At 38.4% G+C, this 27,521-nt stretch overlaps 1 protein-coding gene across 3 annotated transcripts in view; it reads left to right on the top strand.

The window, feature by feature from the left end:
• Positions 1 to 27,521, top strand: part of ITGB2 (integrin subunit beta 2) — a 408,255-nt gene that overhangs the window by 179,083 nt on the left and 201,651 nt on the right. For all 3 annotated transcript variants that reach the window (XM_053698768.1, XM_053698767.1, XM_053698769.1), the window contains exon 5: positions 19,648 to 19,831. In XM_053698768.1, the coding sequence (XP_053554743.1) occupies positions 19,648 to 19,831 (184 nt within the window). The remainder of the gene's footprint in view (positions 1 to 19,647; positions 19,832 to 27,521) is intronic.

The raw sequence follows: 27,521 nt of genomic DNA, 5'->3' as shown, positions 1-27,521 counted from the left end.
CAGCCTGCAAAAAACTCTCCCTTACCTCACCTGCCTAACTTTGAAACTCGTCTCCTGCCTCTGGGGATCTGGGATACGACTCGTAAGGGGAAAAGGAAGGATGCAGTGACCCATCCAAACAAGTTGGACGGGAGCAGAAGAGGCAGGAGCGGTAATTTGCCCTATATGTTTGAGTGGCCTCTAGTAGGTTCCCCCCTGTCCTGCTGTCTATTCCTATTCTCAACATACATAATCCAAGGCTCCCAGATCATCAGGAACTGCTCTTTGTTGCCTAATATGTCAGCTGAAGCACTACTCATCTGATAATAAATATTCAATTTTGCTTTTAATTATTGAAAATGACGAAATCATAGTTTTCCAGTATCTTGCTATGCTTAATTTGGTTATGGTGCAGATGATAGCCACCAATTTATTTGCCCCAGAATTTATGTCTGGAAGAGGATCATGCAGCAAAGCCTGTGTTGGGGTCAGTACGATTGGCCTATCTAGTACCTTGCTCAGTAGAGCCGAAGTTTGGAACCAAATATCAGATACCTTACAGCAATGCCACCACATATGTGGATATGTGCCCCTTTCCGTGCAACCTTGCCAACAGTTAGTGCTAGTATGATCCCTAGTGTGTATTTGAGATGGATGAAAGAACCATCTAAAAGCTACTTTAACAAAATTTTCTTTTAAATGAGCGCAATTTGAGACAGAGGTGCCCTTCCTTAATATGTCGTTCCATTTCTCGGCTGACCATTCAAAATTAAAGTCAGATTCCCATTTTAGCATAAACTGTAGTTTACTCAATTTAGGAGGGGCATTAAATTGAATATATAAGTTGGAAATGGCACCTCTTGTACTGACCTTTTGCGAAAAAAGTTTTGTAAAATATACCAGAGTAGCCATCCGGACCAGGTGCCTTGCCCAACTTTAAGTCGCGAATCGCCTGTTTCACTTCGATTAGGGTTATATTTGAATTTAATTTGTTCAGGTCTTCAGTGTCAATTTTGGCTAGATTACAATTCTTCAAAAAAGCATCTGTGAGGGATTTCTATGGGTGGGAAGAGCATATAATTTTTTATAGTAATTAGCGAAAGTATCTGCAATGACCTGGGGGTCTGCAATGACCTAGAGATCTGCCCATCATGGTTCTGAATTTGCGTCACTGATGTCACTCTGGAAATCTCCTTCAGTTTATGAGCTAAAATTTTATCAGGTTTATTTGCTTGTATAAAGTATTGGGTATCAATGAGTTTTAAGGACCTAGCTGCCTCAGATGTAGTAGCTTATCCAAATGGTGTTTTTTTATCATTTAATAATCTAAGAGTCTCACTCTCATATGTCTTTTGATGTTTTGATTGGAGATGTATAATCTCCTGTTTAAGTTGTTGGACTTGTAGCAAATAATTATTTTTCTGTTTACTAGATTCTCCTATTAAAATACCCCTTGTAAATGCTTTAAGTGCCCCCCAAATATGCAGGGGGTTTGATACAGAATTATGGTTTGTTTCTAGGAATTGTGCTACCTCTGTTTGTATGGTCTGTGTAAATAGTTTATCCTTAAACAACATTGGATTCAATGTCCAACTCCTACCTCTAGCGGGGTCAATTAAGCCTGACAATGTCGTCTTCACAATGTTATAGTCAGACCAGGTGACTGGTAGAATATCAGATGCCATTATAAGTGGAGACATAATTTGACTAACCAGGATATAGTCTATTCTGGAGTATACTTTGTGTGATGTGGAGTAAAAAGTATAGTCTCTAACTTTAGGGTTGTGGTGTCTCCAGCTGTCAACCAAATTAGGGTCCAGAATAAAATCATGCATAAGTTTTTTAAAGGTTCGGGATGACAATGATTGCGGGACTGATGACTTATCTATTTCTGACTACCAGATTAAAATCACCCCCCACAATTAAACGGGACTTTTTCCACGTAGTTAATAATTTTCCTATCTTAGACAGAAAACTGTTTTGAGAGTCATTGGGTGCGTAAATATTCCCTATTATCACATGTGTGTCATGGATTCTACCCTTAACGATAACATAACGTCCGGCCTCATCTATTATTAATTCGTCTTCTTTAAAGTTAAGGTCAGAATGAATCAATATAGATACCCCACACTTTTTAGATTTGCAAGTCGCATGAAACTGTGTAGGATAGTTTCTGTCCCAATACTTAGGGGTGTTAACTTTAGTAAAGTGGGTTTCCTGCAGTCCTTAAATGTATTTTTAATAGAAATACTTTAAATTCATATTCATATATAGATATAGATATATTTTACAAAAAAATAATTATATATATATATATATATATATATAAATATCTATTTTAAAATAAACATTTTATTCTATGTGAAGAACATAGGAATTTAAAGTGATTGTAAACTTTAATGAATTAAAGGCCAGGGGCACTTTAATTCAAAAAAAAAGCTTACTTCTAGTGGAGTTAACACGCAAGTGGGAGTGCAAACTACTGCTCCACTCATAATCTAGCCCTAACGGTCATTTATTTGTCAAACTCTCGCCATGTGCAGATCCCTTCGACCACTTGTATCAATGTATACCCATTCATTATTTTCAAGTCATTCTGATACTTCTTGGGACAAGCAGACAAAGATATGTGGTTCATAATTGTGCAGCCAAATCCTCAATTGGAATCCCCTGTACCATACTCCAGCGGCCCCTTGAAGTAGAAATCATAGTATAATTTATAGGATTGAGCAAGGTTGCTCTGCAGCTGCCTTATTTTCTAGTTTGAAACAGTGGGAGTTCTAAAGGGATGCCATTCACCTCCAAAAGCACGTATAGCACCCCCATTAAGCTGTAAGGAGCTCCATATATTATGTGTGCTGTGTCTTTGTTACACCTTTGTTAGCCCCCCAATTAGCACCTCCTAAATATTAAGTTCTAGAACAGCCACTAGTTTGAATCCAACCCAGTCATTGATCTCTGCACTGCATAAAGGACAATTCAAGGCACATTAAACCCAAACATTTTCTTTCATGATTCACATAGAGAATACAATTTTAAACCACATTCCAATTTATTTCTATTATTGTATTTGCTTTATTCTTTAGATATAGTTTGTTGAAGAAATAGCAATGCACATGGGTGAGCCAATCACACAAGGCATTTATGTGCAGCAACCAATCAGAAGCTACTGAACCTATTTTCAGCAAATTATATCAAGAGAATGAAGCAAATTAGACAATAGAAGTAAATTAGATAGTTGTTTAAAATTGCATGCTCTTTCTAAAATTCCTTAAATTTTTCGGCCCCTGTGTCATGTAACAGCCATCAGACAATCACAAACTCATATACGTATATGCTGTGAATTCTTGCACATGCTCAATAGAAGCTGGTGCTTCAGAAAGCATGCACATACAATTAGATAATGGAAACACAATTAAAAGTCTCTAAAACTGCATGATCTCAGAGAATCATGAAAGTTCAAAGGGATAATAAGCACCAAAAATGTTTTTGATTAAAAAGATAGATAATCCCTTTATTTACCATTCCCAGTTTTGCATAACCAACACTGTTATAGAAATATACTTTAAACCTCTGTATTAACCTTATATTTAAGCTTCTGCAGACTGCCTCCTTATCTCAGATCTTTTGACAGACTTGCATTTCAGGCATTTAGTGCTGACTCTTAAATAACTCCACTTGCATAAAAAAACCAGGATGCAGACGAAAGTGTAAAAGTATGGCAGCAAGTGGTAAGCGTATAAACTTACTTTATTAAAATACATAGAAAAACATAACAACAAGCCAATACACTTTCGCCTGCATCCTGGTTTGGTGCATTACCATTTTGTGGACTGTTTTGTATCCTGTATCCTGATCCTTTGGAGTTTTCCATCACACCGGAGGCCAGTCTGCTGGGTGACTGTTAGATTCCAGCCTGCCTTTAATGCACCAAGAGTGGTGCTCTACTAAATGTGAGTGCATTTATTGCTGACACTATATTTCTCACAGTTTTACAATACTAGGCCATATTGGCGTATTTGTTTGCTTTCTCCATACTATCTACAGATTGCTGTTGTCAGTATATAGCAGGGTTATAATACAATTTATTTATTCTTTAAAATAACCTCCAATTAAAATGTATATATGAAACAATTGAAATTAAAATGTATTCCTAAATTCTTTAGATTAGTTAAAATTTATATACACATTGCAATATTTATGTAGAGACCAGATTATGAATCAAATTATACACGCTTATTCAGTTACAATATTCTATACGGCAGATCATAAAAAATAATATACCTTTAAAATTAACTTTACTCACAATGAATCGCATTAAAATACCACAATAAAATACCAGAATATAGACAGCTAACTTCATAGTGTTTAGATAAACAATATACCAAGATACTTCACTAAAATCTTACTGGATTTTAATATATTTAAGATAACTTTCAGACAAGTATAATTAAGTTATTTAGCCCACAAATGATTCTATATAACCAATTAAAGACACCAGAAATTGTATATGTTATTAATGCAAACAGCCAATTTATTTGCCAATATGTCTGACCTGAAATGACCTCTCTCTATATATATATATATATATATATATATATATATATATCAATAATTGTAATTCATTTATGATATTAAAATATAAAATTATTTCTAAACATTAATATTTAATACCAGTATACTTACTTCCTTTGGTCTAATTAATATTAAATATAAGAATAAACTCTCCTTTTAAATAGGAATAATTTAGTTAATGATAGTAATTTTGTTTAGATTTCTTTTAATTATATTTAAGTTAGGGGGTGTTAGGTTTAGGGTTAGACTTAGGTTTAGGGGTTAATAACTTTAATATAGTGGTGGCGACGTTGGGGGCGGCAGATTAGGGGTTAATAAATGTAGGTAGGTGTCGGCGATGTTAGGGCTAGTAGATTATGGGTTAATAATATTTAACTAATGTTTGCGAGGCGGGAGTGTGGCGGTTTAGGGGTTAATATGTTTATTATAGTGGTGGCGACGTTGGGGGCAGCAGATTAGGGGCTAATAAATGTAGGTAGGTGGCGGCGACATTGGGGGCGGCAGATTAGGGGTTAATAAAAATAATGTAGGTGTCGGCGAATTTGGGGTCAGCAGATTAGGGGTTCATAAGTATAATGTAAGTGGCAGCGGTGTCCGGAGCGGCAGATTAGGGGTTAATAATATAATGTAGGTGGCGGCGATGTCGGGGGCAGCAGATTAGGGGTTAATAAGTGTAAGATTAGGGGTGTTTATACTCGGGGTTCAAGTTAGGGTGTTAGGTGTAGACATAAAATGTATTTCCCCATAGGAATCAATGGGGCTACGTTAAGGAGCTTTACGCTGCTTTTTGACAGGTGTTAGACTTTTTTTCAGCTGGCTTTCCCCATTGATTCCTATGGGGAAATCGTGCATGAGCACGTTACACCAGCTCACAGCTAACGTAAGCAGCGCTGGTATTGGAGTGCGGTAAGGAGCAAAATTTTGCTCAACGCTCACTTCTTATCTGGGTTGTAAAAACCCGTAATACCAGCGCTGTCTGTAAGTGAGCGGTGAGCATAAACTGCTCGTTAGCACCACACAGCCTCTAATGCAAAACTCGTAATCTAGGTGTTTCTTTCTTTAAAGGGGCGGGATGTCCAAATTAAACTTTCATGTTTAAGATAAAGCGCACAATTAAAAAAATAATAACAACAGCCTTTCTAATTTATATCTGTTATCAAATTTACCTATTATTTTTGATATCCATAAAGGGACAGTCTAGTCAAAATTAAACTTACATGATAGGGCATGCAATTTTAAACAACTTTACAATTTACTTTTATCATCAAAATTGCTTTGTTCTCTTGGTATTCTTTGTGGAAAGCTAAACCTAGGTAGGCTCATATGCTAATTACTAAGCCATTGAACTGCCTCTTATCTCAGTGCATGTTGACAATTTTTCACAGTTAGACACTGCTAGTTCATGTGTGTCATATAGATAACATTGTGCTCACTCAGGTGGAGTTATTTATGAATTGCGAGTTATAAAATGCAAGTCTGTAAAAGAACTGAAATAAGGGGTCAGTCTGCAGAGGCTTAGATACAAGTTAATCTACCTATATATATATATATATATATATATATATATCTCCTTCTCAACAAAGAGCAACGAGACAGGATTTCTTCAAAACGGTCAAGTTTATTGACGTTTCGGGGAGTAAACCTCCCCTTCCTCAGAACATGTTCGGAGGAAGGGGAGGTTTACTCCCCGAATCGTCAATACTGGGAGTAAACCTCCCCGTCCTCAGAACATGTTCTGAGGAAGGGGAGGTTTACTCCCCGAAACGTCAATAAACTTGACCCTTTTTGAAGAAATCCTGTCTGGTTGCTGTTATTTGAGAAGGATATTTATCTACACGGAACCTACAGGTGGTTGACCCACGAGGGCGGATTCACATTGAGAGTTATTATATATATATATATATATATATATATATATATATATATATATATATATATATATCTGTGTTAGTTATACAAAACTGGGGAGTGGGTAATAAAGTGATTATCTATCTTTTTAAACAATAAGAATTCTGGTGTAGACTGTCCCTTTAATTGATATTTTGCTCTTTTCCATAAGGGCATACTGAAGTATACTCGGGAGAGTGCAAGTGTCTTCTATGTATAATCAGTGCTTTTATTTAAAAAAAAATAAAAAATTGCCGGTACTCAGTAATTATTAATTGATATAGTGTGATTAGTAATTTCGAGAAAAGGAAGGTTATTTGCTTAATATATTTTGCAGCACCCTCTTATGAAAACTAGCATATTTACATGATGATTACAAATATTACCTGTTATGAGATGGCAGAGGTGGTGGTACTCAGTACCAGTGAGTACGTCAACGACAAAAACCCTGGGTAACATCATTAAAGTTTGACTTCTAAGTCATAAATCTCATATGACATATATACATATCAAGGAAAGCTACAGAAAACTGATGTATCTATAGACATATATCATATCAGGTTACATTTTCTGGCAAGTTATTATGAGTTTTCATACAACTTATAGAAGTGGCTGAGTTTAAAATGTATGGACAATTGCTCCATTGCATTTATTATTTTTTATGAAAAAGCTGTTTTTGCTGATTGTTCTCATATACATGGGCTGAGCATAGCAGGCCCCCTATCTCTATATATATTATGGCCTTCTTATGTTATCTTTCTGTCTTTAAACAATTGCCAAAACTTAAAGAGTGCTTCTTGTTTACATAACTGTTCTATAGACAATACTAAAGTATTCATATTTTCAGTGTAGTTGGTAGTTTCAACTATCAAAAACAGCTATTTAATATTACAAAATAAAGGTAAAGTAGCTATTTACACTCCAGCATGTAAAACAGATTGGGCCAGATTACAATGATAAAATGATAGTGTAGGCGCGATAAGCAAGCAGCAGTTGACCGCTATACCATTAGCATGCAACTCTATGGTAAAGAGCATTAAACGGAGATGGGTTAGGGCGGCCATATTCCAGTCTATACTTTCCTTGGATATTGCGACCATTCTAACTCGCACAGGTATTAAAAGTTGAAAGATATAGTTTGTGCTTGAGCTAAAGCCGAAACTGCACTACAATATTTAGCACAACGTCAGACCTGAAGTAAATTGTACGTTTAAAAAAAAAAATAGTTGTACAAAACGCATCAAAAATACATTAAAATAAACTATTATGCACATATATACACTTTTTAATTAAAAAAATATATCACATTATAGTATATCCATATAAGGACTTTTACCCTTTTGAGCCCTTACCAGTCAAATACCTTAAAACCAGGTTTCTCAACAGCCGGGCCGTGGCCCAGTACCAGGCCGTGATAGCCCTGCTGGTGGGCCCTGACCTGTCATGCTTCCACTGCACACTCTTACCCCACTGCACACAAGGGGCAGACTGAGACCAATCAAGGCCCCAGGAAAACTGTTTCACACTGACCCAAATGTATTCAAATTTATGCAAATGAACATGGTAGCCTCCCTGCCCATCAACCTCCAGAGCCAGGACCCCCAACATTAATGGCCAAAGAAAGGGCCCCCAACCTCCAGGGCCAGACCTCACACTCCATGGCCCTCACAGCGACAGACCCTCGGCAAGACCCCCACACTCCAGGGCCCCCACTAAACCCACACTGAACTGCTTAGTTACTGTTAGGGCAAATCCCTGCTGCTTACTATATATATATATATAAATAATTAATAAAACTACCGGGCCCTGGACATGTCCAGCTAAAATTTACCGGGCCTTGAGGTCACTTTGGTTGAGAACCACTGCCTTAAAACATGCAATATCATTTGTAATACTTTTTAATGTCTTTAAATGTATTTTTTTAATGAATTTTCTTTTATTGATTTTTCCAGTTATAAAGAAATACATACATAATATAAACTTATGAATCAAAATTGCCATCAAATTCACATTTTTAACAGATCTATGTTGTCTCATCTGAAAGCATCTTTTATATGATCCGAATAAGCAATGCCTTACTATAACAATTATTGCCAGATATACAATCTCATTCCAAAGTAGGGGAGGGGCCAGCCTGCAAAAAACTCTCCCTTACCTCACCTGCCTAACTTTGAAACTCGTCTCCTGCCTCTGGGGATCTGGGATACGACTCGTAAGGGGAAAAGGAAGGATGCAGTGACCCATCCAAACAAGTTGGACGGGAGCAGAAGAGGCAGGAGCGGTAATTTGCCCTATATGTTTGAGTGGCCTCTAGTAGGTTCCCCCCTGTCCTGCTGTCTATTCCTATTCTCAACATACATAATCCAAGGCTCCCAGATCATCAGGAACTGCTCTTTGTTGCCTAATATGTCAGCTGAAGCACTACTCATCTGATAATAAATATTCAATTTTGCTTTTAATTATTGAAAATGACGAAATCATAGTTTTCCAGTATCTTGCTATGCTTAATTTGGTTATGGTGCAGATGATAGCCACCAATTTATTTGCCCTAGAATTTATGTCTGGAAGAGGATCATGCAGCAAAGCCTGTGTTGGGGTCAGTACGATTGGCCTATCTAGTACCTTGCTCAGTAGAGCCGAAGTTTGGAACCAAATATCAGATACCTTACAGCAATGCCACCACATATGTGGATATGTGCCCCTTTCCGTGCAACCTTGCCAACAGTTAGTGCTAGTATGATCCCTAGTGTGTATTTGAGATGGATGAAAGAACCATCTAAAAGCTACTTTAACAAAATTTTCTTTTAAATGAGCGCAATTTGAGACAGAGGTGCCCTTCCTTAATATGTCGTTCCATTTCTCGGCTGACCATTCAAAATTAAAGTCAGATTCCCATTTTAGCATAAACTGTAGTTTACTCAATTTAGGAGGGGCATTAAATTGAATATATAAGTTGGAAATGGCACCTCTTGTACTGACCTTTTGCGAAAAAAGTTTTGTAAAATATACCAGAGTAGCCATCCGGACCAGGTGCCTTGCCCAACTTTAAGTCGCGAATCGCCTGTTTCACTTCGATTAGGGTTATATTTGAATTTAATTTGTTCAGGTCTTCAGTGTCAATTTTGGCTAGATTACAATTCTTCAAAAAAGCATCTGTGAGGGATTTCTATGGGTGGGAAGAGCATATAATTTTTTATAGTAATTAGCGAAAGTATCTGCAATGACCTGGGGGTCTGCAATGACCTAGAGATCTGCCCATCATGGTTCTGAATTTGCGTCACTGATGTCACTCTGGAAATCTCCTTCAGTTTATGAGCTAAAATTTTATCAGGTTTATTTGCTTGTATAAAGTATTGGGTATCAATGAGTTTTAAGGACCTAGCTGCCTCAGATGTAGTAGCTTATCCAAATGGTGTTTTTTTATCATTTAATAATCTAAGAGTCTCACTCTCATATGTCTTTTGATGTTTTGATTGGAGATGTATAATCTCCTGTTTAAGTTGTTGGACTTGTAGCAAATAATTATTTTTCTGTTTACTAGATTCTCCTATTAAAATACCCCTTGTAAATGCTTTAAGTGCCCCCCAAATATGCAGGGGGTTTGATACAGAATTATGGTTTGTTTCTAGGAATTGTGCTACCTCTGTTTGTATGGTCTGTGTAAATAGTTTATCCTTAAACAACATTGGATTCAATGTCCAACTCCTACCTCTAGCGGGGTCAATTAAGCCTGACAATGTCGTCTTCACAATGTTATAGTCAGACCAGGTGACTGGTAGAATATCAGATGCCATTATAAGTGGAGACATAATTTGACTAACCAGGATATAGTCTATTCTGGAGTATACTTTGTGTGATGTGGAGTAAAAAGTATAGTCTCTAACTTTAGGGTTGTGGTGTCTCCAGCTGTCAACCAAATTAGGGTCCAGAATAAAATCATGCATAAGTTTTTTAAAGGTTCGGGATGACAATGATTGCGGGACTGATGACTTATCTATTTCTGACTACCAGATTAAAATCACCCCCCACAATTAAACGGGACTTTTTCCACGTAGTTAATAATTTTCCTATCTTAGACAGAAAACTGTTTTGAGAGTCATTGGGTGCGTAAATATTCCCTATTATCACATGTGTGTCATGGATTCTACCCTTAACGATAACATAACGTCCGGCCTCATCTATTATTAATTCGTCTTCTTTAAAGTTAAGGTCAGAATGAATCAATATAGATACCCCACACTTTTTAGATTTGCAAGTCGCATGAAACTGTGTAGGATAGTTTCTGTCCCAATACTTAGGGGTGTTAACTTTAGTAAAGTGGGTTTCCTGCAGTCTTTAAATGTATTTTTAATAGAAATACTTTAAATTCATATTCATATATAGATATAGATATATTTTACAAAAAAATAATTATATATATATATATATATATAAATATCTATTTTAAAATAAACATTTTATTCTATGTGAAGAACATAGGAATTTAAAGTGATTGTAAACTTTAATGAATTAAAGGCCAGGGGCACTTTAATTCATTAAAGTTTACAATGATGCTTATATTTTAAATTACTTACCTTTGCGTTATGTTAAACATAACCCTGATCCTCCATCCACATCTGCTGCTTTCTTTAGCAGATCGATGACCAATCACTTTTAGAGGCCTATTTACTAAAGATCTTGCGGACCTGATCCGACAGTGCGGATCAGGTCCGCAAGACCTCGCTGAATGTGGAGAGCAATACGCTCTCCGTATTCAGCATTGCATCAGCAGCTCACAAGAGCTGCTGGTGCAACGCCACCCCCTGCAGACTCGCCAGCAAGGGGTGTCAATAAATCCGATCGTACTCCTCAGAGCAGGCGGACAGGGTTATGGAGCAGCGGTCTTTGTGACTGCTGCTTCATAACTGATGTTTCTGGCGACTCTTTACGGAGCTTGATAAATGGGCCCCTTAATCTTGCCCATTGTTGGGAACACAAAAAAGCAGAGTAAATGTACAGTACAATGTCTCTTGAAAGCACAGATAGTGCAAACTTTTTCTAAATATCAGGAACAATATGTTCTGACTTACTCTTAATTTTTTTTTCTTGAAAAGGTGCAGTACTGCAGGAGTAAACTATTAAGATATGCTGATGGACAGTTTGCAACAGTATTCTAATAGTATCTCAATGTAGAAACTGTGGTTGTTCATATCCACTTAAAATACTATAGGCTAGATTACAAATGGAGCACGATAATTAATCAGCCATTACAAGATCAGATCTCTGGTAAATTTTATAAATCTGCCCCAAATGGCCCCAAAATTACTGCACTAGGAAGTATTGTGGGGTTAAAGTTGGTGGGAGTGGGGTAAAGCGCCTTTACATTGCTGTCTATGGGGAACTGTGTGTTCCCAGTAAATATATATGTATATCAGCATGTACATATATATTTATATTTGCTGGCATCGCTGCACGACTTACCCCCTTCGCTGGCGCTGAAGTTCTGAAGCCATCTCTGATGGAATCAGAATGAGGCTCCCATAGGAGTCTATGGAAGCACGCACTCATGAGCTAAATGCTTCCCAGCATTGCTGAAAACTTGTAATACCAGCGCACATTAGCAGGCGCTGGTATTACACAGTGGAGCACAAATATCGCTTTCATCAAAGCGATAGTTAGTGCTCCACTTGTAATCGGGCTTTAAGTCCAGAATAATAAAATTCAGAGCACATAGGAAATTAAATCATTTTGCAAAATAGTGCAAATTAAAATAATTTTAAAGAATAGTCTAAACCTTATTCCTCCCAGCAATATAAAATGAATCAGCTCAGATTTCCTTACATAAATAACAAACCATCTCAATAATAATAATGCATGGCTATCTGTAGATATATATATATATGTTCAGTCAAACAAAGAAAGGTTTTAAGTGATTGATAAGGTATGTTGCTATTTATTTGAGTTTAATAAAGTTTTGCGCTGCAACTTTTACAACGCAAATCTGTAGTATAATTTTGTTTTATTTTACACAAGGCAGAGTGGTAAGTGTGTGGGGTCATGCAGATGCACGAGACATATGTACATATGCTTTTTGCACAGTACATGCTATCAATGAAACACTAATAATTTTTACTAAACTTTTTTGCTAATAAACAATATAATATGTCTATTCAAAATTATCATTTATTCATTTGCATTTCAGTTTTGAATTTTATGTCCCTTTAAAATATCTGGGCCTTTTAAAACACACAAATGTTGTCTCAGTTATGTGTGCAAATGCTTTAGTATATTGGATACTCCTTTGCTGCTCTGACCCATTTAATGGCATTGATAAACTGAAGGACTTCCAAATACAGTTACTTAGTGATTGAAACCAAAAACCTGTAATTCAACCACACAGAACAATTCCACTTCAAGAATCTTGAATCAGTGCCAAAATACATTATATAAGTGTCTCAAATAGTGACAACAATAACACCAAAGATCCTAACAGTGTCACAAATCAAATCATTAAAAAATTAAAAAGTATATGTGTACCTTTTTTTTTTAATCTATCTGGGAAAAGGGTTAAATCCGGATCATAGTAATACTTCTATTACAATGTTATGTCGATCCACTGGGATTAACTTTTTTTTCATGACTATTTCAATGAACATCTCTCTAACCCTCCCCCTCTACCTATTTGCCACCATCTTGGGTACTGGTAATCAGGATTACTGTAATAGATGCTAGCAAATCTTGAATAAATGTTCTATGGACATTATCGTATTAACCGTTGAGTGCCTAAACAGAGAAATAGAAGAGCAAAATATAAAACTGGCTGACATGGAAAAAGATCTGAAAAAGATATTACCTTGTGAAGACTTTGACAAACTCATTCTGGAAATGAATAATAAAATTAAGGATCTGAAAAAAATCATAGAAGAGCGTAAACGGACAAAATTCACCAGAGATGAGCTTGATTATTCCTCTGGGAGAGTATACAGATGGCGCTATGACCTTGAGGGCGCAAGAAGGAGGTATACGCAAAACACGCATAGACGTCAAGGACGTAACCAGACGCAGAATGGCAGCAGCACTGGATCAACAGAGAGCTCGCCGGGGGAATCAGACCACGAAAGAAACAAGGAGGCCATAAACACCGGCACAGATTCCGGAAAAGACATCAAGAAGAAGACTGGCAGACAACTCCAGTCTGGGCGCCGCAATTAGAGCCACTTGATAATTCTGGGGTAACCTTAGTAGAAAAGCAAATCATCTTGACCCATGGGACTGAATCCGGTAACGTAAATGTAAAAAGCAATATTAATAATGTGATCAACATCTCTAAATATATTTTGAAGGATGAAGAAGTGGAACTTTTAAATAAAGGACTATCCTTTTGCCCAGAAAAGAACTGCAATTTCTTCCAATTGCAAAATGACTTGTTTAGATTTTTTAGAACACTTAAACTTAAAACCATAAATTGGGATAATAAAATATCACCTAAAAATGAGAGTCCTACGATTCATTTAAATCAATTTGGGCTTAAAAATAAAAGCCACTTTAATCCAGGGTCTGTTAATCACAGTGTAAAAACCTTTATATCATTAGTACAGAATGATATCTCTAAGTTGCAAATTCAAACTGAGCAGCATAGGTTTAAGAATAACAGATATAAACCAAGAAAAAGTAATATTACTAAAAAACATCAGCTAGCTTTACAAAATCTCCAAAAACAGCAAGATATTATTTTTAAGAGGGCTGACAAGGGTGTAGTGCTGGATAAAAATGATTATATTCAAGAAGTTAACAAACAGCTTAGCGATAACAAAGTATATCAGAAATTGCCCTATAACCCTGTATTTAAAATCCAGAAAGAGTTAGAAAATCTAATCTCTAATGCTGTTAAGAATAATATCATAGGGAAAGATGTAGCTTCTTTCTTGACAATTGAAAAACCCTGTACCCCGGTTATTTATGTCCTGCCAAAAGTACATAAGTGTTTATCTAAACCTCCTGGTCTCCCAATAGTGGCAAGCACCAATTCAGTCTCTACTAATATCTCTATATTCCTTGACAAAATATTTCGCCCATATGTAGAAATATCTAATTCCTTTATTAAGGATTCAGGGGATTTTTTGCTTAAGTTGAACTCCCTTGCCCTCCCTACCACTAAGTTTATCATGTATAGCTTAGATGTTGAAAGTTTATACACCAACATTAAACACACCAGTGGGATAGATTTGGTTAAAGCTACTTTAGTTTCTGATAACAAAAATAACTCTGCTCAAATCGACTTTTTTCTTCATGTATTAACAATTATCCTATATGGAAATTACTTTATGTTAGAGGATAACTTTTTTCTTCAGCTCCAAGGTACTGCCATGGGTTTCAACGTTGCCCCCAACTATGCCAATATCTTTATGAATTTATATGAAGAAAGGTATGTTTATTCTAATCATTTGTTTATTCGATATGGCCCCAATTGGTGGCACTATATTGACGATATATTCAGGGTATGGCTGGGCAACGTTGGAACCCTGGTTAGTTTTGTTAGCAAACTTAATACAGCTACCTGTAATATTAAATCTAAACTTACCTGGAGTGAAGAGTTTATAGATTTTCTTGATGTTAGTATTATCAAAAGGGGCAACTCATTTAATACTGATTTATTCAGAAAAAGCACTGATCGCAATAGTTTGCTAAGATATGAAAGTGCCCATCCTCCCTCTCTTATTAAAAGTCTCCCTCATAGTCAAATGTTAAGTGTACGTAAAATTGTCTCAGCTGAGACTATAGTTGATACTAGACTTAAAGAAATGGGTGAAAGATTCAAAGAGAGAGGTTATCCAGAAACATTGATAAATGATGAGATACATATTGTGAAGTCTATCCCTAGGTCTAATTTATTGAAACCTAAAACTTATAGAAATGTTGAAGCTAGTAAAATCTCTAAAAATGATAGGCTTATTTTTGTGTCTGAGTATAATGCCCAAAGCAAAGAAATTTTGCAAATTATTAATAAACACTGGAGTGTTTTAGCAAATTGTAATCCCAATATACAAGTATTTAGAATAAATCCTATGCCTGCGTATAAAAGGGGCATTAATACCCAGACTAAATTGGTGAAAGCAGATGTAGGCTCCAAGTTAAAAAATAATATGCGTTATATTACATAAAAAAATGTGGGTTGCTTCCCATATCTAGGGTGCTCATGTTGTAATAATGTCATTAAAGCTTCAGTATTTTATCATCCCCATACTGGCAAGAAATATAATATTAAAGGATATTTCACCTGCTTAACCACATATATTATATATATGATTAAAAGCCCATGTGGTGGAGTTTATATTGGTGAATCGACAAGAAGCGCAAAAGACCGTATTATTGAGCATAAAAGCAATATTCGCACAGGTAATTTAAAAGCCCAATTAGCCAATCACTTTTTGAAGACAGGTCATTCCATTAGCCAACTTAAGTTTCAAATTATAGATCATATAGAAAAACCTTGCAGAGGAGGTGACAGGGAGTTGCTTCTCAAGCAAAGGGAATCCTATTGGATATTTGAATTAGGTACTCTTGAACCTAGAGGTTTAAACAAAGAATGGGATTTATTAGTTTTTTGTAATAGTAATTGTTGGAGTATGCTCATCAGACATATTAGCATATTATTGTATTCATATCTAAGTATCCCAATGCTATATAGAGATTTTTTTGCTGTTCTCTTTTTAATGAATTTATATATTATTATCTTTGTACATTAGGGGCTATTTGTAAATATATGTATGTATACATGGTAAAAGTATATGAAAGGGTTAATTGCTCTATAGTGCCACCTAGTGGTATATGTGTATATAAAGAAGTAATGTTTGTTACTCAGGCATGGCATGAGGAAGGGATAAGATCCTGAAACGTTGCCTGTCTGTTCTTGCCTCTGATTATAACTAAATAAATCATTTTCTACTGTCACCTTGCTACCTTTTTTTTTGTTACATTGTTTTGGGGTCCAGGGCGGTGACCCCAAGGTGACGTGCAGCTTTCTACCTGTGGTGCTGGGACTCTACATTATTGATTCTACTGGCAGCTGTCTGCCAGTATCCAGTTCGCTATATTTTTTTTTTAATGAAAAAAATAAAACCACAATTTTTCTGTAGTGTAGCTGCCCACCCCTCATTACCCTACCCCCCTCCCAGATCCCTTTCCCAACACTTGAAAAATAACCTCTGTTAGCCTCTCCCGTACACTTATTGCCACCCGCTATCGCCACCTCCCGCGCGCGCTCCTCAACCCATCGTCCCCACTAACAGGAAGTAGGAACTCTACCAGCGATGGGCCTCCCACCCACCTCCCTGCTATCCCTCCCACGCCACCAACAATTGGCACCAATATCGAGGCATCACTGCAATACCCTGAAAGGGGCTGGAAGCGATTACAATCGCTTCCACTGCTTGAAGCCCCTGAGGACGTACCAGGCACATCCTTGGTCATAAACGACCGGTTTTGTAGGTTGTGCCTGGTAAGTCCTTGGTCGTTAAGGGGTTAAAATAGTTTTTTACTTCATATTTATTAAGTCAAGGAAAAAGTCTACATGTTTTAACACTGCTCTTTCCAAAAGCCAACTTCCTAACACTTGGGGGCAGCAGATCAATTTTTAGATGTCTTAAGGGCTGGAAATTAATATCTAAGATGTCTAAAGGGACACATATTCATTTATGTCTATTAAACACACAAATAATTATACATTTCCTTGGTAGCCAACTCACCAGAAGTCTCTAAAGCAGACTTTTATACTTTCACTTAGTTTTACTTTTACATTCTTAGATCTACTTTTATCCCAGGGGCCACAACAAATAGTACAGATGGCCGCATGTGGCCATCCCTGTTATAGATGACAGGAAATATTTAAGTAAAGTTTTCAATTAACAGAGCCTATTACTCATGAAAATGTGAGACAGATTAGAGTACACATTATGCTTATGCTACTTATTGCCATATGCCATATGGTTGATAACAAAGTGCTGCTGTCTGTGGCGTATTTAAAATTTGTGCTGCCCTTGGCACATAGAAACTTGTCACCCCCAATCCTTCGGCATCTGTGACACAGCCCTTTCGTGGCTCTCTTCCTAGCTGTCAAACTGTACCTTTAGTGTAGCCTTCTCTGGGGCCTCCCGTCACCACTTTCTGTTGGAGTACTGCAAGGCTCTGTCCTCGCTCCCCTTCTCTTCTCAATCTACACGTCATCACTAGGTTCCCTAATAAAGTCCCATGGTTTCCAATATCATTTGTATGCCGACGACACCCAAATCTACTTCTCTGCACCAGACCTATCTCCTCCCTTGCTAACCCGTGTCACTAACTGTCTTTCTCACATCTCTTCCTGGATGTCCTCTCACTACCTCAAGCTAAATCTCTCCAAAACTGAGCTCCTCATTTTCCCCCCTTCTTCCAAAATCTCCACCCAGAATCTCTCTATAACTGTCGACAACTCCATCATTACCCCTACCCCGCATGCCCGATGTCTTAGGGTCACATTTGACTCAGATCTTTCTTTCACTCCTCACATTCAGTCCTTGGCTAAAGCCTGCAGTTTCCACCTTAAAAACATCTCTAAAATGAGAAACTTCCTTACACAAGACACAACTAAGATTTGAATCCACTCTCTCATTCTTTCCCGCCTCGATTGCTGCAACTCTGTCCTCTCTGGTCTCCCCACCTACCGCCTAGCTCCTTTACAATCCTTAATGAATGCCTCTGCCAGACTTATCTTCCTTACACATCACACTTCATCTGCTGCACCTCTCTGCCAATCCCTTCACTGGCTTCCTCTTGCCTCTAGGAGCAAACACAAAATTCTCACTCTGACATACAAAGCCCTCAACTGCACTGCTCCCCCCTATATCTCAGACCTTGTCTCCAGATACTCTCCCTCCTGTCCCCTTCGCTCTGCTCATGACCTCCTACTCTCCTCCTCTCTGGTTACCTCATCGCACTCCCGTTTACAGGACTTCTCAAGACTGGCTCCCATCTTGTGGAACTCTCTGCCTCGCTCCAGAAGACTCTCCCCTAGTTTTGAAATCTTCAAGTGCTCCCTAAAGACTCTACTCTTCAGGGATGCATACAACCTATGCTAACCTTTCTTTATACCAGTTCCACTCCTCCATTGCTATCCCCTGAACCCCCTTATCATGTAAGCCTAAGAGTCCAGCTGTTTGTAGATCACCTTCTTAAGAGCTGACTACAACAGTGCAACTCTTGGCAGGGCCCTCTACCCATTTGATCCCTATAATTGTTTTGTTGTACTCTGCCTTTGTTTATAGCGCTGCGGAATCTGTTGGCGCTCTACAAATAACGGATAATAATAATAATAATAATCCTCCCAACACTTTTAGCTAATATATGTTTCATATACATAATTTTTACAGCTGGAGGCCAGGGATGTATGGACCACCACCACACAACCAGGGGTAATTGATTTGGATTACAAAAAATAAATAAAACATTTGGAGAGCATATAGGTGGGAATGTATCATGTTCTAAAACTACCCCATAAAATGTGATGCCCCCAAAATCCTGCAGTCCTTAGCATAGGCCTAATCTAAAATACATCCATGGCTCATAGGCACTGTACTTCATGCTGTTATTTGTAATATTTTATGCATGAAACTTAAAGGGACAGTCAACACCAGAATTGTTGTTGTTTAAAAAGATAGATAATCCCTTTACTACCAATTCCCCAGTTTTGCATAACCAACACAGTTATAATAATACACTTTTTATATCTGCGATTACATTGTATCTAAGCCTCTGCAAACTACCCCCTTATTTCAGTTCTTTTGACAGACTTGCATTTTAGCCAATTAGTGCTGATTCCACGTGCATAAGCTCAATGTTATTTATATGACACACATGAACTAATGCCCTCTAGTGGCAAAAAACTTTCAAAATGCATTTAGATAAAAGGCGGCCTGCAAGGTCTAAGATTTTAGCATATGATCCTCCTAGGTTTAGCTTTCAACTAAGAATACCAAGAGAACAAAGCAAAATTGGTGATAAAAGTAAATTAGAAAGTTGTTTAAAATGACATGTCCTACTCGAATCATGAAAGTTTATTTTGGACTTGACTGTCCCTCTAATGCATCAATTGCATGACTATTCAATGAAAAAAGGAGTTGATATTTAACAAAAACGACTGCAGTTTTGGTTGATGTTTTGATTATGACAGGATAACTGTGTGTGTCTTTGCAGAATTTCACCAATGCCGGAGAGCCAGATTCAACTCGTTGTGATACCGTGAGTGTGCTGAGACAACGAGGCTGCAAAGATGGTGACATCATCAATCCCACAAGCATTTCCTCTTCTATTAACAACCCAGTTCTGGATATTGACAATCAGCTGACACCCAGAGGCATTTCCCTCCAGCTGAGACCAGGTAGCAAAGTGACACACAAACAAACCTAACACATCTAATAATAATGTGTCACCAAAAAAAGACTATCCATCTACAGTTAATCTGCTGATAATGAGGGCAGTTTTTTTTTTTTTTTAATGAGAAATACTTAACTGCTTAAAAGGACACTGTACTGTAAATGTATCTATGCACTGTACGTATATATGAACTTAAGTTTTGTTTTAGTATATAGGGCTAGATTACAAGTGGTGTGCTAATGTTAGCGAACACAAGATATTGAAATATAGCGCCTGCGTTAACAAGTGCTCATATTACAAGTTGAAAGTAAACGTGCAAGCACAAGCAAATGTTACACTCGACAGGTTAGCATGACTGAAGACCTCGTGTAAAGGATAAGGAATTAAAATGTCACCAAACACAACATAAATACAATAAAATATATGTTATAAGAAAAAAGTTACAAGGGTTCAAAGGTATAGGATATATGACAAGGTGTTTGACTGCAAAGGGCTATAATTATATATATATATATATATATATATATATATATATATATATATATGTGTATATCTATATATCTATGTATGTGTATATACATGAGTATTTATGTATTTATATGTGTATATATTTATATTACACACACACACATATATATATATATAATCCCATCAAAGAAAAGGCACTCACTGGCCTTCATAAAATATAACATTTAATTCATTGTATCATTAAAAAGACATAACGTTTCGGTGTGCAATTACACCTTTGTCATATGGCATATGGGATTCTGGATGTGGTTCTAAAGTGCACCCTGGCAGCTGACTGATACCGTAAGATTGTGCTCATCCGTCCTTGGGGACTCATTTTATATAAATACTAGTCCTAAAGCCAGTTCACATGGGCCATTTTTTGCAGTACAGCGGTCCCACCCCTTGCTCTCTCTCCCTCCCCCTCTCTTTTGCTCTCTCTCTCTCTCTCCCCCCTCTCTTTTGCCCTCTCTCTCCCCCTCTCTTTTGAGCTCTCTCTCCCCCCTCTCTTTTGAGCTCTCTCTCTCCCCCCTCTCTTTTGCGCTCTCTCTCTCCCCCTCTCTTTTGCGCTCTCTCTCTCCCCCTCTCTTTTGCGCGCTCTCTCTCTCTCCCCCTCTCTTTTGCACTCTCTCTTTCCCCCTCTCTTTTGCGCTCTCTCTCTCCCCCATCTCTTTTGGCACTCTCTCTCTCCCCCATCTCTTTTGCGCTCTCTCTCTCCCCCATCTCTTTTACGCTCTCTCTCTCCCCCATCTCTTTTGCGCTCTCTCCCCCTCTCTCCCCCTCTCTTTTGCGCTCTCTTTCTCCCCCTCTCTTTTGCGCGCTCTCTCTCTCCCTCTCTCTTTTGCGCTCTCTCTCTCCCCCTCTCTTTTGCGGTATCTCCCCCCTCTCTTCGCCCTCTCTCCCCCCTCTATTTTGCTCTCTCTCTCTCCCCCATCTCTTTTGCGCTCTCTCTCCCCCTCCCTTTTGAGCTCTCTCTCTCCCCCATCTCTTTTGTGCTCTCTCTCCCCCTCTCTTTGAGCTCTCTCTCTCCCCCTCTCTCTCTCCCCCCTCTCTCTTTCCCTCCCCTCTCTCTCTCCCTCCCCTCTCTCTCTCTCCCCCCCTCTCCTCTCTCTCTCCCCTCCTCTCTTTCTCTCCCCTCCTCTCTCTCCCCTCTCTCACTCCCCCCTCTCTTTTGTGCTCTCTCTCTCCCTCTTTTGCTCTCTCTCTCCCCCCCTCTCTTTTGCGCTCTCTCTCCCCCTCTCTTTTGCGCTCTCTCACCCTCTCTTTTGCGCTTTCCCCCTCTCTTTTGCTCTCTCTCTCTCCCCCTCTCTTTTGTGCTCTCTCTCTCCCCCTCTTTTGTGCTCTCTCTCTCTCTCCCCCCTCTTTTGCTCTCTCTCTCCCCCTCTCTTTTGCGCTCTCTCTCTCCCCCTCTCTTTTGTGCTCTCTCTCCCCCTCTCTTTTGCGCTCTCTCTCTCCCCCTCTCTTTTGTGCTCTCTCTCCCCCTCTCTTTGCGCTCTCTCCCCCATCTCTTTTGCGCTCTCTCTCCCCCCTCTCTTTTGCTCTCTCTCCCCCTCTTTTTTGCGCTCTCTCCCCTCTCTTTTGCGCTCTCTCCCCCGCTCTTTTGCCCTCTCTCCAACCCTCTCTTCGCGCTCTCTCTCTCCCCCATCTCTTTTGCGCTCTCTCTCCCCCTCTCTTTTGAGCTCTCTCTCTCCCCCATCACTTTTGTGCTCTCTCTCCCCCCCTCTCCCCCTCCCCCCTCTCTCTCTCCCCCCCCTCTCTTTCTCCCTCTCTCTATCTCTCCCCCCTCTCTATCTCTCTCCCCTCTCTATCTCGTGACCTCGCCCGGCCACGCCCCCTTCATGGCCATTCACGTCAGACCACGCCCCCTTCACGGCAATTCACGCTCCCCACTCACGCCCGGCCACACCCACTTCTGCCGCAGATCAGCTAGGGAAGGGAGTAGGACTCAAAGGCCAGGTGTGTTTGTCCTCGTGCTGTCTCTACTGCGCATGACAGCTTCGGACAAACACACTTGGCCTTTTATATTATAGGATATATATATATATATACACACACAGATAGATATATATATATATATATATATATATATATATATATACTGTATATATATATATATATATATTATATATATATATATACTTTGCAGCCCTTTCCATTCAAATACCTGAAAACATGAAATATAATTTTTATTTAGTATTAATATTTAATAATGTTTTACTGTGTATTTACTGTACATATTGTACATTCCAATGTTAAACACATGTATATGTATACATACAGTATATATATAAATATTTTTAAAACAATTTTATATATTTATATATATATATATATATATTTAAAAATAAAAATTACATTTTCTTCTAGGTGAAGAACGTTAAAATGTAAAATATTCATAACTCACATCGACTATAGCTCACTTGGTTAAACACGTTGTGTGTGTGCAAGCGATAGGTATTAGATTTTGTTATTAACGTTGCGGCTTGGGTTTATGGGGAGAAGTTAATGCAGTTGTGATATTCGAAGTCCAGTGGTTATTGAGCATCAGGTTTCGCACATGCAATATTTTACATTCAACTTCTAATACGCGCATTATCCTGCGCTCATAAAATGTTGATTTTCAGCAGCATTAGCGCTCGAACAAACGCGCTAATTACCACTTTACTTGTAATCTAGCCCATAATGAAGCTTAGTTTCATGTCATATATAAAGTTCATATGTTTAAATGCACCAACACAGTTTACTGTCACTTTAAACTGATCGCAATGGCTTCTTATAAGTATATTAGTTGCAGAGAATTAAATGTATTAAAATACATTTTGGTTTATTTCTATTATTTATATAATTTGTATGCCAACGACACCCAAATCTACTTCTCTGCATCAGACCTATCTCCTTTCTCGTTTGACTAACTGTCTTTCTCACATCTCTTCCTGGATGTCCTCTCACTACCTCAAGCTGAATCTCTCCAAAACTAAGCTCCTTATTTTCTCCCCTTCTTTCAAAATCTCCACCCCCAATCTCTCTATAACTGTCAACAACTCCATCATTACCCCTTCGCTGCATGCCTGATGACTTGGGGTCACACTTGACTCAGATCTTTCTTTCACTCCTCACATTCATTCCTTGGCTAAATCCTGCCGCTTCCATCTTAAAAACATCTCTAAAATCAGACATTTCCTTACACAAGACACAACTAAGATTTGAATCCACTCTCTCGTCCTTTCCCGCTTCGATTACTGCAACTCTCTCCTCTCTGGTCTCCCCAGCTGCCGCCTAGCTCCTTTACAATCCATATGAATGCTTTTGCCAGACTCATCTTCCTTAGACGTTGCTCTTCATCTGCTGCACCTCTCTGCCAATCCCTTCACTGGCTTCCTCTTGCCTCCAGGATTAAACACAAAATTCTCACTCTGACATACAAAGCCCTCAACTGCACTGCTCCCCCCTATAGCTCCCTCCCGCCCCCTTCGCTCTGCTCACGACCTCCTACTTTCCTCCTCTCTTGTTACCTCCTCACATTTACGTTTACAGGAATTCTCCAGACTGGCTCTCATCTTGTGGAACTCTCTACCTCACTCCAAAAGATTCTCCCCTAGTTTTGAAAGTTTCAAGCGCTCTCTAAAGACTCTACTATTCAGGGATGCATACAACCTACACTAACTTTTCTTTATACCGTTTCCTCGCCTCCATTGCTATCCCCTTGAACCCCCTTAGCATGTATGCCTAAGAGTCCAGCTGTTTGTAGATCACCTTCTTTAGGACTACAACAGTGCGACTCTTGGCAGGGCCCTCTACCCGTTTGATCCCTATAAATGTTTTCTTTTATTCCGTCTATGTTTATAGCACTGCAGAATCTGTTGGCGCTCTACAAATAACCGATAATAATAATAATAGTCAATTTTACTCATTGAGACCACCATATTTTGTGTATGTTCCTAAGAACAATGGGTTTTGTTTTAATGAAAAAACTAGCTATGTCAAATACAAAAATAAGGTTAAATGAGCAATATTCAACACATTTAAAGGGACAATATCCTTTAGTGTGTTCCTAATTATTCATTTTACCTGCTTGAGCATATTAAATTGTTTACAAATAGTTAATTTACCTTAATTTTGCAATTTAAAATAACTGCTTTTTCTTTTGAAACCTCTACCTATACTAAAAATGTCAATACTGCAGTAATGGCTACAGAAAAGCTATGTAAACAAAGGTATCAGAAGAAGTCACCCTCCTTTAATCCCTTAAGGACCAATGACGGAATTATTCCATCATAAAACAATTGAGCAAACTGAAGCTGTGTCCTTAAGAGGTTAAAGGGTGTTCCTGCACCACCTTTAAATACAATTAAACCTTATCTGCTACTTGCAAGAGTACACTGTCCCTTTATTATTCTGCAGCAGCAGTTTGTATAACAAGATTGGAAATATAATAAGAAAAAAACTAATTTTACATTGTCCTTTAAGTTTGTGAACTTAAAGGGACACTGTACCCAAATTTTTTCTTTTGTAATTCAGAAAGAGCATGCAATTTTAAGAAACTTTCTAATTTACTCCTATTATCAATTTTTCTTCGTTCTCTTGCTATCATTATTTGAAAAAGAAGGCATCTAAGCTTTTTTTTTGGTTTCAGTACTCTGGACAGCACTTTTTTATTGGTGGATGAATTTATCCACCAATCAGCAAGGACAACCCAGATTGTTCACCAAAAATGGGCCGGCATCTAAACTTACATTCTTGCATTTCAAATAAAGATACCAAGAGAATGAAGAAAATTTGATAATAGGAGTAAATTAGAAAGTTGCTTAAAATTTCATGCTCAATCTGAATCACTAAAGAAAATTTTTGGGTACAGTGTCCCTTTAACCCCTTAATGACCGCAGCACTTTTCCATTTTCTGTCCGTTTGGGACCAAGGCTATTTTTACATTTCTGCGGTGTTTGTGTTTAGCTGTAATTTTCCTCTTACTCATTTACTGTACCCACACATATTAGATACAGTTTTTCTCGCCATTAAGTGGACTTTCTAAAGATACCATTATTTTCATCATATCTTATAATTTACTATAAAAAAAATTATATAATATGAGGAAAAAATGGAAAAAAACACACTTTTTCTAACTTTGACCCCCAAAATCTGTTACACATCTACAACCACCAAAAAACACCCATACTAAATAGTTTCTAAATTTTGTCCTGAGTTTAGAAATACCCAATGTTTACATGTTCTTTGCTTTTTTTGCAAGTTATAGGGCCATAAATACAAGTAGCACTTTGCTATTTCCAAACCCCTTTTTTTCGAAATTAGCGCTAGTTACATTGGAACACTGATATCTTTCAGGAATCCCTGAATATCCCTTAACATGTATATATTTTTTTTTAGAAGACACCCCAAAGTATTGATATAGGCCCATTTTGGTATATTTCATGCCACCATTTCACCGCCAAATGCAATCAAATAAAGAAAATCATTCACTTTTTCACAATTTTTTTCACAAACTTTAGGTTTCTCACTGAAATTATTTACAAACAACTTGTGCAATTATGGCATAAATGGTTGTAAATTATTCTCTGGGATCCCCTTTGCTCAGAAATAGCAGACATGTATGGCTTTTGTTGTTGCTTTTTGGTAATTAGAAGGACGCTAAATGCCACTGCGCACCACACGTGTATTATGCCCAGCAGTGAAGGGGTTAATTAGGGAGCATGTAGGGAGCTTCTAGGGTTAATTTTAGCTTTAGTGTAGTGTAGTAGACAACCCAAAGTATTGATCTAGGCCCATTTTGGTATATTTCATGCCACCATTTCACCGCCAGATGCGATCAAATTAAAAAAAACGTTAAATTTTTCACAATTTTAGGTTTCTCACTGAAATCATTTACAAGCAGCTTGAGCAATTATGTCACAAATGGTTGTAAATGCTTCTCTGGGATCCCCTTTGTTCAGAAATAGCAGACATATATGACTTTGGCGTTGCTTTTTGGTAATTAGAAGGCCGCTAAATGCCGCTGCGCATCACACGTGTATTATGTCTAGCAGTGAAGGGGTTAATTAGGTAGCTTGTAGGGAGCTTGCAGGGTTAATTTTAGCTTTAGTGTAGAGATCAGCCTCCCACCTGACACATCACACCCCCTGATCCCTCCCAAACAGCTCCCTTCCCTCCCCCACCCCACAATTGTCCCCGCCATCTTAAGTACTGGCAGAATGTCTGCCAGTACAAAAATAAAGGGAATCTTTGTTTTTTTTTTTAAAAAAATTATAGCATATTTACATATGCTGCTGTTTAGGATCCCCCTTAGCCCCCAACCTCCCTGATCCCCCCTCAAGCATCTCTCTAACCATCCCCCTTTGCCTTTTTGGGGGCCATCTTGGGTACTGGCAGCTATCTGCCAGTACCCAATTTGCATAAAAAATGTTTTTTTTTTTTTAGCTTCCCTCCCACATACCAACCCAACACCCCCTGATTTCGCTTTTTATTTTTATTATTTTTATGTTTTAGAACCCTGATTAGATTAGATATTTTCTGTAGTGTAGCGGTTCCCACCCGCTCCCTCCCGTGCACGCGCCCGCCCCCTCCCTATTGTGCACGCGCGCGCGTCTGTGCGCGCCCCTGGTCATCCCCGCCCACGATCCCGCCCCCCTCCACATCACTGGGCCCATCGATGGCCGCCACCCGCCTCCCACGTCGGCTCCCACCCACCAACGATACCGGCCATCGATGTCCGGTGCAGAGAGGGCCACAGAGTGGCTCTCTCTGCATCGGATGGCCATACATGGTTATTGCAGGATGCCTCCATATCGAGGCATCACTGCAATAACCGGAAAGCAGCTGGAAGCGAGCAGGATCGCTTCCAGCTGCTTTCCACACCGAGGACGTGCAGGGTACGTCCTCAGGCGTTAACTGCCTTTTTTTTGAGGACGTACCCTGCACGTCCTCGGTCATTAAGGGGTTAAAGGAATAGTCTAGTCAAAATTAAACGTCCATGATTCAGATAGAACATGCAATTTTAAAGGGACAGTCAAGTCCAAGAAAAACTTCGATTATTTAAATAGGGCATGTCATTTTAAACAACTTCCCAATTTACTTTTATTACCAATTTTGTTTTGTTCTCTTTTTTTTTTAGTTGAAAGCTAAACCTAGGAGGTTCATATGCTAATTTCTTAGACCTTGAAGACTGTCTCTAATCT

The sequence above is a fragment of the Bombina bombina genome, chromosome 1 (assembly GCF_027579735.1).
Source record: "Bombina bombina isolate aBomBom1 chromosome 1, aBomBom1.pri, whole genome shotgun sequence".
Taxonomy (NCBI): Eukaryota; Metazoa; Chordata; class Amphibia; order Anura; family Bombinatoridae; genus Bombina; species Bombina bombina.
The sequence above is the reverse complement of the archived record's forward strand: the minus strand, read 5'-3'. Positions and strand labels throughout refer to the sequence as shown.